General features: G+C 39.0%; 1 protein-coding gene across 2 annotated transcripts in view; it reads left to right on the top strand.

Moving 5' to 3' along the window:
* Positions 1 to 14943, top strand: part of WDFY2 (WD repeat and FYVE domain containing 2) — a 78696-nt gene that overhangs the window by 41323 nt on the left and 22430 nt on the right. For both annotated transcript variants that reach the window (XM_050979129.1, XM_050979128.1), the window contains exons 4-5: positions 8482 to 8549; positions 13602 to 13675. In XM_050979129.1, the coding sequence (XP_050835086.1) occupies positions 8482 to 8549; positions 13602 to 13675 (142 nt within the window). The remainder of the gene's footprint in view (positions 1 to 8481; positions 8550 to 13601; positions 13676 to 14943) is intronic.

The raw sequence follows: 14943 nt of genomic DNA, 5'->3' as shown, positions 1-14943 counted from the left end.
AATTGGATTGCAATAATTAAATAATCCAATGCAATTACCTTCAAAAGGTTGTGTGTTTATGCTTCCTGAATGCAAACAGGAATTGATCAGTTCAGGCAGCTCCAAAGCTGCATCTGTTCTGGAAGGGAAATTATTTGGTGGGGTATGGGTGAAGGAGGTCTGTGGGTAAGAGAGAGATGAAGATCATTTTGTTATCCCAAAGATCTGTAAGGAAGGCTAGTCCACAATTTTTAATGAGGAGGTAATTTTGAAACTTTGCTTGAAAGAAGTCCCAATGTGATGTAACACTTGTTTAATTCTTTCCAAAGCTGTAGGTTCATGCTCACTGGGAACTCCAGCCCTGCATTTGCAGAAAAATTTAGCTTCCCTACAGCTGGAATGTGGTGTAGTCACTACACTGCTTCTTATGACACATGATGAGAACTCATTTTGTGGACCTGCTGAAGATCTGAGGCAGCTTGGCTCTCTGAGCCTTGTTCTAGTAACCTCAACGTAAAGGAGTATTTTTCTGTGGTTGTGACTTAGGGTTCATTTTTTGGGTCTCTACTTAACCAAAGTTTCCAAAGTGGAAACTGGTCAGAATGTGGTTTTTGTCCCATGCCTGAAGAGCAGAGCTTGCACTGCTCCCAGGCATGTGTACTCAGCTAACTGGAAAAATTACTGAACTGTATTGCTTGTTGTCCAGAAAACTGAAAAATGAGTAGAAACTCTTTCACAGTTGAGTAGTAAAGCTGTCTTGTCACTATTTCTTTTTTTTTTTTTTAGGTCATAAAAATTAATTTCCCCTGATACTATCTCCTATAAATCTTTGTTTTTTAGTCACTTCCCACAAAATACTCAAAAAGCCTTCTATGAAAACCAAAACTGTGTTAAATAAAATGGTGTCAATTTTTCTGAGGTCTAAGTACAACAGATGGGTATAACACCCTGAGAAACCCATGCAGTCCTCTTGCTGCATATAACCTACCTAAACTTTGACATTTTTCCCTGTTATGTAATGTGCATCTGCATTTAGTTACAGCAGCATGAATTAAATGGGGAAACATCTTATTAAGCATGGTTTCACTGCTTAGTATGCTTTGTGTGAAAAAAAATCCTGCCTTTCAGTCCATCTGCCTGCTTGCTTGGCACTCTGTTTTGTGCAATGTTTTTTTTTTTATATCACTGGGTGGGATTGACAGTGCACTTGAATGTTCAAGTGTTCATGAGACTCCCTCCTTCCTCACAGCTGGTGGCTGAGCTACTGCTCAGAAATCCAGCTGCCCCCACATGGGTTTTGGTGTGCTCCCTGTGCTGTTCACATCCAGGACTGTGTGAAGTCCTTGCTTGGCTCACCTCCATTGCCGTGATCCTTTTTCTCTGGTGCTTCTGAGCTGTGTGTATGAGGGTTTCTGGGTTGGTGACAATGGCAGCAGTGTTTTGGATACAGGAGCAGGATGTCAAAGGTGTTGGCTGTTGGGAGCTGGCCCGGGTTCCTCTTGAAGTCAGATCTTACTGCTTCTGTGGCTTTGTTGCAGGGCTTGAGAGATACAGAGTATCTCTCATTATTCAAAAGTATTCTCAGTTATTCAAAACACAGATACAAGGTATCTTATCATTATTCAAAATACTTCCATTTTATGGGAAGCCCAATGATGAGTTACAGACCAAGGTTACCATGAGGATATTATATCTTCTAGAAATGCCTTTATGTAATCAGTGCTAAGAGAGAACCTCTGTAAAACAGTCCATCCTTCAGAACTCTTTAATCTTTTCCCCATACATTTTCCCTCTTTCCTGAACTTGAAGCTCTTGCACTTTATTTCAGAAACTGAACCTGCCCTTTAGTAATATAAAAGACCCTAGACCAGATCTACAGTGATCATAGAATCATAGGGTATCCTGGCTTGGAAGGATACCCACAAGGATCATCAAGTCCAACTCCTAGACCTGCACAGGACACTCCAAGAATCACACAGCATGCCAGAGAGATCTGTCCAAATGCTTTTTGAACTTCAGCAGACTTGGTGCTGTGACCAATTCCCTGGGGAGCCCGTTACAGTGAAAAACTTTTTCCTAATATGCAACCTAACCTTCCCCTCACTCAGCTTCATGTCATTCCCTCAGGTTCTATTGCTGGCCTCCTGAGAGAAGAGATCAGGACCTGCCCTCCCACTTCCCCTTGGCAGGAAGCTGCAGACTGCTATAGAGTCCCCCCTCAGTCTCCTCCAGACTGAGCAGGCCAAGTGACCTCAGCCACTCCTCATACGGCTTCCCCTCCAGGACCCTTCACCATCCTTACTGCCTCCATTGCATGCTCTCTAAATAGCTTTATATCCTTCTTAGAGTGTGGCTGCATAGCTGTACATGGTCTCAGGCTCAGAAAAAGTTGAGTGAGTTAATCTTTGACTAGTTCAACTGAAATCACACATTTGTTCATCAAAACCGGGGAAAACAAGGTAGCATCTGGAATGTGCCCCAATATTTCAGGGTATATGCAGAACCGTCCATCACAGTTGTATGATAGGCTTTGTGAGAATTAGTATGGGTGAGTCTGGTCTGAGTGGGATTCCTGAACTTCCTTGGGCCTTTGGGGTTTGGTGGGGGTGGTGTGGGAGTACTGGGGTTTTGTCTTGAGTGGTTTTTTTTTTGGTTTTTTTTTTGGTTTTTTTTTTTTTTTTTCATTTAGGAGGACATAGGATAAGGACTGTTAGAAGAAGTCCTCTTGTTGCCTGAGGCTTTGGCACTCTGCTATTACATTTCTATTTGTTTTCCCTGAAATGCAAGCTGGCTCAGAAACTAGTTCTGGTTTTGATTTTTGCTTTGATGTCTTCCTTTCAAAATTTATTGGAGAGATGGAACTCCTCATCACTGGTTCCAGTACACTGGCAGTGGTTCTTGAGCTGCCACTAAGCATGAAAGGTCCTTTATTCACAGCAGGGTTCCATGTCACTAAGCAGGGGAAGTCAGAATCTCTTCCCATCTCTGCAAAAAGTCTCTGGACACATTGAGGGATTTATATACTGTATAATTCAGTCTAATGCAGTTGTTAAATAATTTTCCTTATCTTACTTCTAACGGTAGTGTGTCCCTACTAAAGGTGATAAGGCCATCAGTGGTGCACTTGGACTTCAAAGGCTACTATTGTCATGTTTGTTTAATGACATCAGGTATAGCTTTTGCTGACACAAATGCAGATATTTAGTTTCGACAGAAACATGTCTTTTGCATACTTCTGAGTTGTCTGTTATTGGATATTTAGGAATAGGTGGGGTTTCTTTTCAACACTTAAAAAGTCTTCAGTGAATGATGGTGAAAATATGTGCTAATACTCCATTAGGTATGCCTGAAACCTCACAGATTGCACTAATGCTTTTATAACATTATCCTAATTTCTTTTTGTTCCTTCTGTCAGTGAATAGCCGGAGGAGTGTTTTAAAGGACATTCCACAATAGTTTAGTGTATTGCTTTTCCTTTTTCAAAACTGTTCTGAAACTGTGTTAAATCAGTTCTGTAGTTAGAACAGTAGACAGTAGGAAGTTTTTCTTTTGAACCATCATTTGCACTGTTGACATATCCCCCTTTCCCAAGGAGCTATAACGTGCAAAAGGTCTCTGAATAAGCCTGATGACTTTAGAAAGTGACAGATTAAAGTTTCTGTACCTCTGTCATTTGTATCCTCACTACAAAAAAGAATAAAACTATAAAATAACAAAATAGAAAACTTTAAAATTTCACATTTCATTTGATGCTTAGCGGTTTTGGTTACTCAGCAAAACAAGAGATAAAATAATCCCACAGTATATGGACTCAGGTACAAATAATAAGGAATACATTAAAATGCCATTTAAAACAATTTCCCAAGAATACCAATGAAATAATGTAGTAAATTATTTGTGTTGAGGTTGCCTCTGTTCTGTTATACTCTGATGTATGTCTGGGGCATGAAGGTGATAATGTTACAGAAGTGCATCTCAGCAAAGAGAAACTTTTTAAAAGACAGAAGTGAGAAAGGAAAAAAAAATGTACAGGAGAGGAAGGATCTGTTATGGGAAATGGATTTATTAGATTTCCTCACTCAAACTGTGAAGCTAGAACTGGTGGGTTTGTGGATATTCTGGAGGAGTGTTATAGGGATCTTGTTTCTTGAGATAATGGATCTCCCTACCACAGATTTCCCAGTATTGCAACATGCAAACGTCTTGGGCCCGTGCTTTGACACATCAGCATGTCTGTACTGTGTGCAACACCAGTGTCTTTTGCCTTAATTTCTTGCAAGGCATAAAGGAGAAAAGACAGGAGCCCTGCTATGAGTCACTCACAGAAACTCAACTCCAGCATTCCAAGCAACACTGAGTTTTCCAGTGAGGTGATTGCTCAGGCCAGAGTAAGGCTAGAGCATCCAACCTGGCAACATTGTGCATGTTTTCATGAGGCACACTGCAGCCTGGATGCACAAAGTTGGATTTGTATGAACAGATTATTTTTATCAGAAATGAGATATCAGTGACTAAATAAGTTTCTGTAGATGGTGATCCACAGAGCTGCTACACTGAGGTGGATGTGCTGCTGTTGACATAGGCACTTCCATGAGTAGTAGGTGCCCAAGCGAGCTCACCTCCTGCACAGCCTGGCAGTGTGCTTGAGACCTGCTGGTACATCCACAGCCACCTGGACCTTAGCACATTCTCTTCATCATAACAGAGAGAAGCAATTTTTCTTTTAAAATCAGCAATTTTCACATCCCCATAATATATGAAGACATAACCTGTCTTTTGGATGGCAGAATTATTTCTGTATAGCCTGTCTCATTTAAAAATAAATCATCTCTGTTATGAAAAGACTAGAAGAATATCCATCGATTTGACAGCTTTTAAAAATCTTTCCAAGTCAATTTGCTGGCAACAAAATGAAGGGACAACTCATTTCCATGGTGATGCTGACTGAATCACTCTAGAGCAGCTGAAGGATGAATCCTGACCCAGGTGGGTGCTGTTTAAGTCCAGTAACCATGCAAGCACCAAGTACTCCTCATGTTGGATATCCATAAAAAAAGTTTATTTTCATTCATGTGTGGGTTTTTTTCTTTGCATTCCTTAGAAGCTCCAGAAGCTCTGGGTTTCACATCTAGTAGGTGGTATTCTGTAAAGAAGTGTATAGAAATGTGTGGAACTTCAGCTGAAAAAAGATGTGCTCTTCCAAGATCATTTGGCTTCTCCCAAACTGAGTAGTTGGTATGGTTTATTCTTTAGCCCAAATCTACTTTGGGAAAAAGTTACCTAGAAAAGGTTGCTGAACTGAAGCCAGTTTTCCTTCTTTCAATGAAATTGCTATTTCTATTTCTGTGATCTTTAAGCGAAGAAAATTCTGAGTTGTCATATCCTGACAGAAGGAATAATTTTCATGCTTTTACATGAACTTATACACAGATATTGGGAAATCCATTATAATGCTTAATATAAATTTTAAATGTTTGCTTTGAAGACATGCAGAGTAATTTAATTAATTTAAAAGTAATTAATTTTAAAATAAATTGCTTACAAGATCTTTTCTTTTAGATCATTTACTGGGGAGATACTTATTTCTCTAAAGAGTTGCCTGAACTGACTTGCTGGTTATGTTTCTTTTAACACACTTTACAGTTAGATGACATCTTTTCATAGTATTTTTATTCTTAGAATGCTTTGTTTCTCATTTAGTTGTCATTTAGTCACATGATTTAGTTCTTGAATGGAAATATATTTGACTACACTAAGAAATGAGCATACTGTGCACCTATAGAAGAGGCCTGTATTAGTAGAAGTAGCTTCACTCGTAACACAACCTCCAGCAGTTTTTTTCTTTGTTTTAAACTTTACTAGAAAATATGTTTTGCTTCATTTTCATTCATCTAAAAGTCTTAAAATTGATGTAACTGGCAAATTGATTAGAAATTCTGCAGTGGGTACAGTTTAATAAACAATGAGAAAACTAACCCAAAGCATTTAAATTATTGCCATTTTTGCACATAAAATTCATTTTTATTTCCTGCAGCTTTTGAAAGGTCTGTTCTTCTACATGGTCCTTTCCTAGTAAGCTGAATTATTTGTAAGATGTTGTACTGGATTTATTATTTGCAGGAGCATCAGAGTGGAGAGGAAGGGCATTCTTGTTGAAGCCTGGGGATTTTGAAACAGATAGCACTTGAACACCTACATTGGGATGGTCAAGAAAGGCAGGTCTCTCACAGGTGCATTCCCTCAGGGTAGTTTCATATTCAGTTATTTCAGCTCCCTGTGATTCATCCCATTATTTTTTTGTGCACACTCATTCATTGCCACAGTGACCTCACTTGTCAAGGACAATTGCATTTGTAAGAGCTCATCCATTTGGGAAACTGAGTGGTTGATGTACATCTAGAGCTTCTGGTCAACAGCTATGGTCAGCTGTGGGGAGAAATGACAGAAGGATTTGTCTGTCCCTCTCACCATCAAAGATATGTCAGCATTGTTATTGGCCAGTGAATTGAGCCTTATAAAATGTTTTGGCGGCTTTGCTTCTGAGCTGCTGCTGTCTTCAACACAAAAAGGCCATTAGACTTAGGGTATAATTATGAATGTTACATGTTTTGAGTAATTTGTGAGAGCTTTCTAACCTTTGGACTTGTTAACCCAGTGAAGGGTTTGTTTTTAGAGCAACATACCCTGTTGAGATATTTCTTCAAAGATTCAGCTTGTGTAGTGCCCAGATATACAAGGTCTCAGAATTATTTGCTGTAAAAGGAGTTTGAAGGCAGGGTAAGATGAGCAGAGACTTGATTTTGGACATAAGCAGTACAGGAAGACAAAGTGGTACAGCCTTTAGTTTGAAGGATAGATTACTAGTTCTTGAATTGCTTTATTATGCATGGCATCTCAGTTCAGACTATATTTGTGTATGTAATGCCTTAGATCAATTTATAGTCTATTATGATGTATTTGTCATATTATGACATTGCTCTGAATTTGTACTGACTAAAGAGGGCTGCAATCTTCTTTTTGAATGAAATGAGGTAACAGTAGAAATGATCATGCAGTCTTTTCCATAAGCTGTATTACCATGTTTCATGTACTGGAAAGAGCCATTCTTGCTTGTTTCTTTTTCCTTAATAGTATCAAGTGCAAGTTATAGAAACAATATTGTTTGAGATCCCTCCTGCATTTGCTGTTGCATAGTCATTTTGAGGGAAAAGACTGAATAAAAGTGGGCAATGGGTCAAAATTTATGCTAACATGGTGCTGTCTTGGATAACTATGTTTTCTAGAGAAGGTTAATACATTCAGTGTAAATCAATAAAGCATGAATACAGTATTATATGGAGAGTTTCTGGTTAACACTACGATTAGAGGAACAGGGGGTTGTAAGTGAGGTGACAGTGGGCTATGCAGAAACAAGTAATAGGTTAATGCTGTTTTAACTGTTGACACCGTCACTAGACATGCTTTAATGAAATTAATTGATGAACTGAAGTTAAGAGAGAGCTTCAAGTCTAAGGAGGCTTCAGAGACTGGACCAAAAGAAGCAAATGACAGTGAGGGCTAAAATAATAAATATTTAATGACCCAGATGGTGCATCAGTCTAGATCCTCTGCAGTAGAAACAAGCAACAATTGTCTCAAATCCCTGAAGGGCGTGTATTAAGTAAAAGGCATCTGACAGTATAATATGATTATGAGAAAGCAAGAGTAATTCTGAGATACATTGGGAAGATCTTCTAGTAGAGAGGAAACTGCTGATGTGTTTGTAGGAAGCATTATGTGATTCTAAGGGCCTCTATTCAAAGACACCAACTCCAAATTGATGGGGCAGAGGAGACCTGCAAGGCTGCTTGTCACATTTGTCATCCTCTTCAGAGAAGGATAAGTTTGGTTTCTTTGTGTTCAGTGACTTCTTCTGGTAGCACTCGTGTGTGCACGGAGGAGAGGAAAGGTCCTGAAGCTGAAGAGGTCGTTTTTGGTACAAATGGACATAACCTTAGTAATAAGCAGCTGAAAAGTTCAGAACTTCCTTCTTTTTCTTAGGGGTTTTCCTGAAGCAGAACAATGAAACAACAGGCAGCAGGTGGGCCAAGGCCTACCCTGAGAGCCGGGGGAAGGTTTCTGCAGAGACTGGAAGGGCTGATGCAAGAATGTTCTAGAGGGCTACCTGTGGTGCCCCAAATTCTCATGTGAAGCATTGAATGAACAGTCATGTTCAAGTCCTTGTAAAGCAAAGAACTAAAAGCCATAGCAGTTTCCAAATATTGTTGAGATATGTTCAGCCAGGTTGTTGAATACTGAATGGAACCAAGGAGTCTTACAGGGGTTAATCTGAGGCTGATGTATCAGGCTGGTGTAGGAGTTCACGGGTTTACTTTCCCTCTCAGCAAAATAATTTAATTTTGAAGAACATGTTGTGCATTCATCATGACCACTTTGCTTTCATTCAGTCATGATTATTTTTTAATTCTTCCTCACATGTATGTTTGGTTTTCTCTTTCACAGAACAGTTCGTGTCTGGCTGAAGAGAGACAGTGGGCAGTACTGGCCCAGTATATACCATGCAATGCCATGTAAGTACAAGGAGATGTTCAATACCTACTGTAGATTTGCAAAGTAGTTTTGATGAAACTTCATGCTTATGACTGTTTGCACACTTACATCTCTGTATCAAATGTTATTCTTGAACAATCCTCTTGGTACTGGTGAAGCTTTACAGCGTTACATGCTAATGCTTCTGGGAGGCATCAGAGACTACAGCAGTAAAAGGATACAGACATGTTAGCAAGGGATGAGTGTTTAATGCAAACACAGGTTTTAAAATATGGGAACTCAAAATGTGGTCTTGCATTCTGCCCCTAATGGAGTCCATAAAGCTTTGTAAGTCTCGGGTATAAATCACTCTGCCCTTCCTACTGTGTGTGCTCAGTCCATTAGAGCTCAATGGTAAATGGTTTTATTTGGTAAGAACTTGATATTCCATGGCACCTAATGTGATAGAGAGGATACCAGACAGGGAAGGCAGCTCTTCCAATTTAGAAGCAGAATCATTTTACCTTTGCAATTGAATGTGGAAAACCAAATTTCCCTGATGGATCCCTCCATTATATCTCCTCTCCCAAAGAGAGTGTTCATGCTTTGAGAAACTGCAGATCAATGTCCATTTTTCCAAGAGAGAGTTGAAGAAATGACAGCCCTTGCTGTTTGCTGTAACCCCCGTGTTGAGTGCAGGAATATAATTTTGTAAGTCATCAGAGGCAGGCATATGCTAATGCTCTTCAGTCAGCTTCAATTAGATGTGCTGGGTTAGCCTGTCTTTGGAAAGCTTGTAAAGCTGACCTTAAATCCAGATTGGGGAGCGCATACCAGGTCTCATGGAGGTATTCATACTGTCTGGAGAAAGGATTATTTTAAGCTAAGATAGGTAGATTTGGAAGAGACAGCTGTCTCCATTATAGCTAAAATATTTAGTAGGTGTAAGTTTTAGTAGAAAAACCTCAATTTGGGACTCTAGGGCAGCCATGGTATTTGCCTGCTTTAAGAAAACAATTTGGTAGAGAGGAGGACCCCCCATCTTCCTTTATTGATGGACTAGCTCATAAGAACATGTCAGTCCTCAAAGATTTTGCTCAAGATTTTGCCCCGAAAGGTATTAGGAGCTAGCTAATGGAGTGGCAGTCTCTGGAGCTCTGTCATGCACTGGCAGTGGCCTGAGTTCCCTTGACTGGTCCTAAGAGGTTTGCTTTCCCCTGCCAAACTGTTATGAAATGGCCTTTCTAGCTACTTGGCACTGATACTTCTCTTTTTCCATGTGGTATTTTTGTATACATTTGCATATTTGAATATCATTAAGTTCTCCTCTGGTCTTAGCAAAGCTGTGTTCTTGCCAGTAATAACTGTTTCAGTGGAAATTATGGAGTAGATCCAGTTCCACTGAAGGGGGACTATTTCAAAGCTCCTTCATAAATTTGAACACTTGACAGTGCTCCTTCACTTCATAGGCTGGTAAGCTTTTGAGGCATGAGATACTGAAATTATATTGTGTTATTCAACAATTTCAAGAATCATCAGGTATAATTAACAACTGAAGCAATTACAATCAGTCATGCCTTTAAGCTTGGAAATCATAGAATGTGCTCTGAGTCAGAATCTGCGCAAGTCTGCACTTGACTGGAAATTATGGTTTTGTCTGTTTCTGTGTTGATCACCTTTTTGATGGTGTTCTGCTTTAGGTTCATACTGGGTTTTGCTGTTTAAAGAACAATGACTGCTGAGAGTTTCGTTGTGTAAAAATGTAGTAGGCACAGTGGTGCCTTTGTGCTTAGCAAGCTGTGAGTGGCAGTCCTACCTCTAGATACCCCGTTAACATGAGTTGTGACTGACTGTGGTAATGTGGGACCCAATCTGTTTTATGATTTGATATTGGGTAGCCTTAATAACTGAATTTGCAGACTAGGCCCTCTGGGAAATGAGAAGGATGAGGAGTTGGGTTGACTCAGTGATGTGCTTTGGTCAAGTTCTGCACCCAAACAGGATCATCAATGCATTCTGAATGTAAAAATCATTAAATACCTAACGGTAAAAAAAGGCCAAGATTATAGATCTCTTCTGAGCTTAAAGGTAGGATTTCTCCTAATTGGGAAAGTTTTATGTCTTGCCTGTGGGTGATTCGGTGGTCAAAAAATTCTGGACAACACAGTGGCCATATTTTTGATCATCATCTCCAGCCCATGAGAAAGAAAACTGAAACCTTGCTAATCCATTTCCTTTGCACCAGCATTGTCTCAACAGCTGATTAACAACAGAGCTCTGTAAACATGTCACCCTGGTTAGATGTGTACTCTTGAATACATGTGTAACCATGGTTAGATTTGTCACTTGGGGCAGAGGATTAAAGAAACAGCTTAGCAGACACAAATTTATGAAAGGTAAAGAAATTGTAGTCAAGAGTAAAGTAAACTTTTCTAATAAAAAAAAAAAAAAACAACAAAACTAAAACACACAAAAAGACCTAAATGCAATCAAAAACCCCTATTACAGATGTGGAATGGAGTAAAGGATTTATTGTACTGGTGAACAATGGAGTATCCAGTCTTTGAGGCAGATAATACACTGCTTGTCTTATGATGGTTTTTGTAGCTAACACTTTGCTTTGAACAGGAGGGTAAAACAACTGCAATGCAAAACATGCTCCTTTGGTCTTAAGCTGTGTCATGTTTAGGCACTTCAGAAGGGAGTCCCAGAAATTGCAGGGACAAAGTCTCTATTTCTCTTCTGATTCTGTCAGCCTCTAATGAAGGTGACATGCTTTTGAGAGCTTGAAATATATCGTTGGGATTTCCCTCCAAATTTCATTTTCTAAAGGCAAAAAAAATCAGTGTGTATTTGCCCTGTATTTAAGGAAAGACTGCAGCCAGACTTCTGCATCAGGAATATCCTGCTTGTCCTCCATAGCAGTTCAGATGAGTCTTTTTCCAGTCTGAAATCTAAATCATAGCTAGGTTCTTAAGTAGAGAGTCTTCAGAGTGCAATTATTTTTCCTGGATATGTTTTGTAAATGGTCTTAAATATCTCAGAAGCTTAAGGTTTCAGGGTTTTATTTTTTTTCTTCCCCTCTTTTTAATGTGCCTAAGTGCTTATATACCTGAATATTGTCTTAATTTTACCAGAATAAGCTGCTGCAGTCTTGTTACAAGTGGCACGACTGACTACATCAGTGTAGCTGGTATGGACATAATTTTAGTGCTGACATAATGCTTTTTCTAAGTGCACATGCTACTGAAGGGTTCCCTTGGGAAAAATGTTTATAGCAAAATAAGTATCTTTACACTGCTATGACTATGTACACACAGGTCTGGAATTCAGAAGTTACTTCTTTTGTAATCATGTCAAGCAATTGCTTGAATCATTTGCTTCTGAAGTGTTTGGGAAAAGCATACTTCAAATAGTTCTTTTACCTTAGGCAACTTCTCAGTGAGCTGTTCATTGCCTTCATTGATACTGGTAGCTCTTTCAATGTATGCCCAGTCTCCAGCATTTAAAAGCTGCTGTGTGATATACCTGTTCTGGCATTAAGTGCCTTTAAACTTATTTGATGTTTATTATGCTTAGAATTGGAGAGTTTTCTGTCCATTTTTTTCCTACAACTCCTATTTTGCTTCAGGCATAGAAGCCTCAATATAATAGTAATGCACCACCTTTGGAAGGGGTGATTCCAATTTGCCTTTTCTAAGGGAGAGGTACAGGAAGGAGCAATTTTGTCACTGTTACTAGGCCTGATTTTATTGTTTCCTTTATGTCAGTTTCCTTGAACTGAAGCCTTTTAATTTATTCAGTTCAGTCAGCCCTTCCAGGAAAGAAATAAACTGAGGTGCCTGCCTGGATGTGGATCTGATGGGCTTTCTGTTTATGGTACTTGTCCTCCAGGAAACATTTCAAGAGGGAGTCAATACTGAAAATGGAACAAGTTTTATTACACAGTCAACACTGACTCTTCTTCATATAGCTTTGCTGCCAATTAAACTATCAAGGAAAATTTGCTAAGCTATGGGCTGTTTAGTCCTAAGAGAGACATTTCACAAATTAAGATACTGGATTACAGTACTGCAAAAGAGAGGACTCCAAGCTTGTTAGTAACACAAACATGTGAGCAATCACAACGGACAGTGGAAACCAAGAGGGGGGAGAAAAGCAGAACTAAAAGTGCATCTGACTGTACTCTATATTTATCATAGGAATATGGTTTATAAAGCTTTGTAACTCCTACTGTTATCCTAGCTGCAGTTGGGAATTGCTCCTGAAAAATAACTCCTGAAGGTTTCTGTTGGGACAGCAGAATTCCCAGCTGCATGCTGTTGTGTTGGGTAGTAAAAGCAATACCTGCTTTCTGAATGTAACTTCACACATTTTCAATTCAGCCAAGCACAGCTCTTGAATTCTTGTTCAGAAACCTGGTTTTACCCTTGATACAAATCCTGCCAGATCCTTGAGAGAGCATACTGTGACCATCTTGTGTGCAATTTCAGGATAATTCCTGATATTTATTAGAGTAATATCAATGTAATCAAGCAATGGCTAGTTTTTAGATAAAAACTTTTATTTTGACCATAGTGTCATAGTTGCTGTCTATGATGGAATTGGAGTAGGGGACAGTTGAACTCAGTCCTTAATTTTAGTTGATATGTTGGTTCCTACTGGGAAATTTTCTTACTGCAGGTATAGGATGCAAGCCTCTGACATAATGTAGTGTTTTGTTTTATTGTCAGCACAGTTCAGGCAAATGTAAAAAACTAAATTATTCAGCTAAGTAATCTCTGACTTATACTGAAATGTCAAGTGCCTCTTATATCAAAGCGCTACCATTGCTCTTATATGAAAGGCTTGTTTACAGATAACTAGTAAGAAAAAAAATTAAGGAACTGGAGTAAGAAATAGCTATTTTTCCATGTCCTAATAGGATAGGGTTGAATGAATTTCAAGAACACTTATTTTAATGCTTGTCTATTGGTAGCTCAAAATGCTTCACAGCATTATAAAGCATGTTAGCTAATTTTAGGCTTTCCAGAACTTCAAGAAAATGAGAATCACAGTTTTGTTAACTTCATCAACATGTTCATTTTTTTCAGCTCCATGTTCATGCATGTCTTTTAACCCGGAAACCAGAAGGCTGTCCATAGGTCTAGACAATGGTACAATCTCAGTAAGTACACCCAAAGATTTCTAGTTGAAATGCTTCCTTTTTGAGAAGTATGTGTGTGATGATGTGGTGAGAATATTTTTGCCTAGTGTTTGGGAGACAGATTTTTAATGCTAGTGGAACTAAATCTGTAGTACAGAAAATGTTAGATTATTAAAAAATTTATTCCAGCTGCCACAAAGTGATTGAGTGGGGTTTACTATATTTATTGGGCAAGTCAACAAGCTGTCTTAATTTGCATATCTCTTAAAAAATAACACAGAAAAACAGCTGTTGTTTTATTAAATTTAAGTGACTTGTTAATTACATGATACCAAAGTTTTCTGAAAGCAGCAATTAAGAGGAGGAAAAATCATCTTCTTAGAGGCAGAAGGTGGATTTCTGTTCCATGTCTATCTGCTTTTCCAAATTTTAGAGTTCAGATTTTGTTTTCCTCTCCCTTCAGAGGAAATGCTTTTAATTGGCAGTGAGGTTGCTGAGAGATTTGGTTTATTGACATCAGAGATAGAGATGTGTGGAAAGGAAGTAGGATATTTGAAGAGGAGTGTATCTTTTAGATCTATGATAGAGGGTAGCAGTTTACCTTATTAATTGGATTTTTCTCGTGGCATGATGAATAAAAAGCTGTACCACTTTGGAAGAGTGGAAGAGTCATGGGTCAGAGGTATTTTTCGCATGTGCCTCATCATAGATTCCTCTTCCAGTTCAAGATCAGTTTACCATCACTTCAGATTTTTCTGCTGTTGTCTCTGCCTTATGGGCCTTGTAACTGAATGAGTGTTTTCAGGCTGATAGAAGGGGCAGCTGTCTGCACTAAAGCCAGTATGGTGTTTGGGAAAGGGGATGTGACCCTTTTAGCTGTTGCCTGTAAGCTCCATCAAAGATGTCAAGGTTTTGACCCATAAAGCTATTAATGCCTAGTAGCAGAGTTTTGTGTGCCTGTAGGAGGTTTTTCCTTTTGTATCTAGGAGATGGGATAGATTCCAGAGAATTCTCTGCACCTCTGGAATTCTATCCTTCCCACTCTGAAATAGCTGAAATTTGCTGGTCCTACTAGGCACTTTTGTTTTCACCAGGCCTTTGAGGAATGTGAAGGCAATGGTAAATAAGGTATTTAAATACTCTGGCATCATGGGAGATGTGTCCTTCATCTTGGGGACATTTTGTTTTGAAGAGTCAGAGGATGCTTCAGAGTAAATGGGGTCAAATATTTTCCATTCTGAAGCTAAAAGAGGTAAATGAGATATGCAGGTGATAAACCTACACGTGAC

This window comes from Serinus canaria, chromosome 1 (genome assembly GCF_022539315.1).
Source record: "Serinus canaria isolate serCan28SL12 chromosome 1, serCan2020, whole genome shotgun sequence".
NCBI lineage: Eukaryota > Metazoa > Chordata > Aves > Passeriformes > Fringillidae > Serinus > Serinus canaria.
The sequence above is the reverse complement of the archived record's forward strand: the minus strand, read 5'-3'. Positions and strand labels throughout refer to the sequence as shown.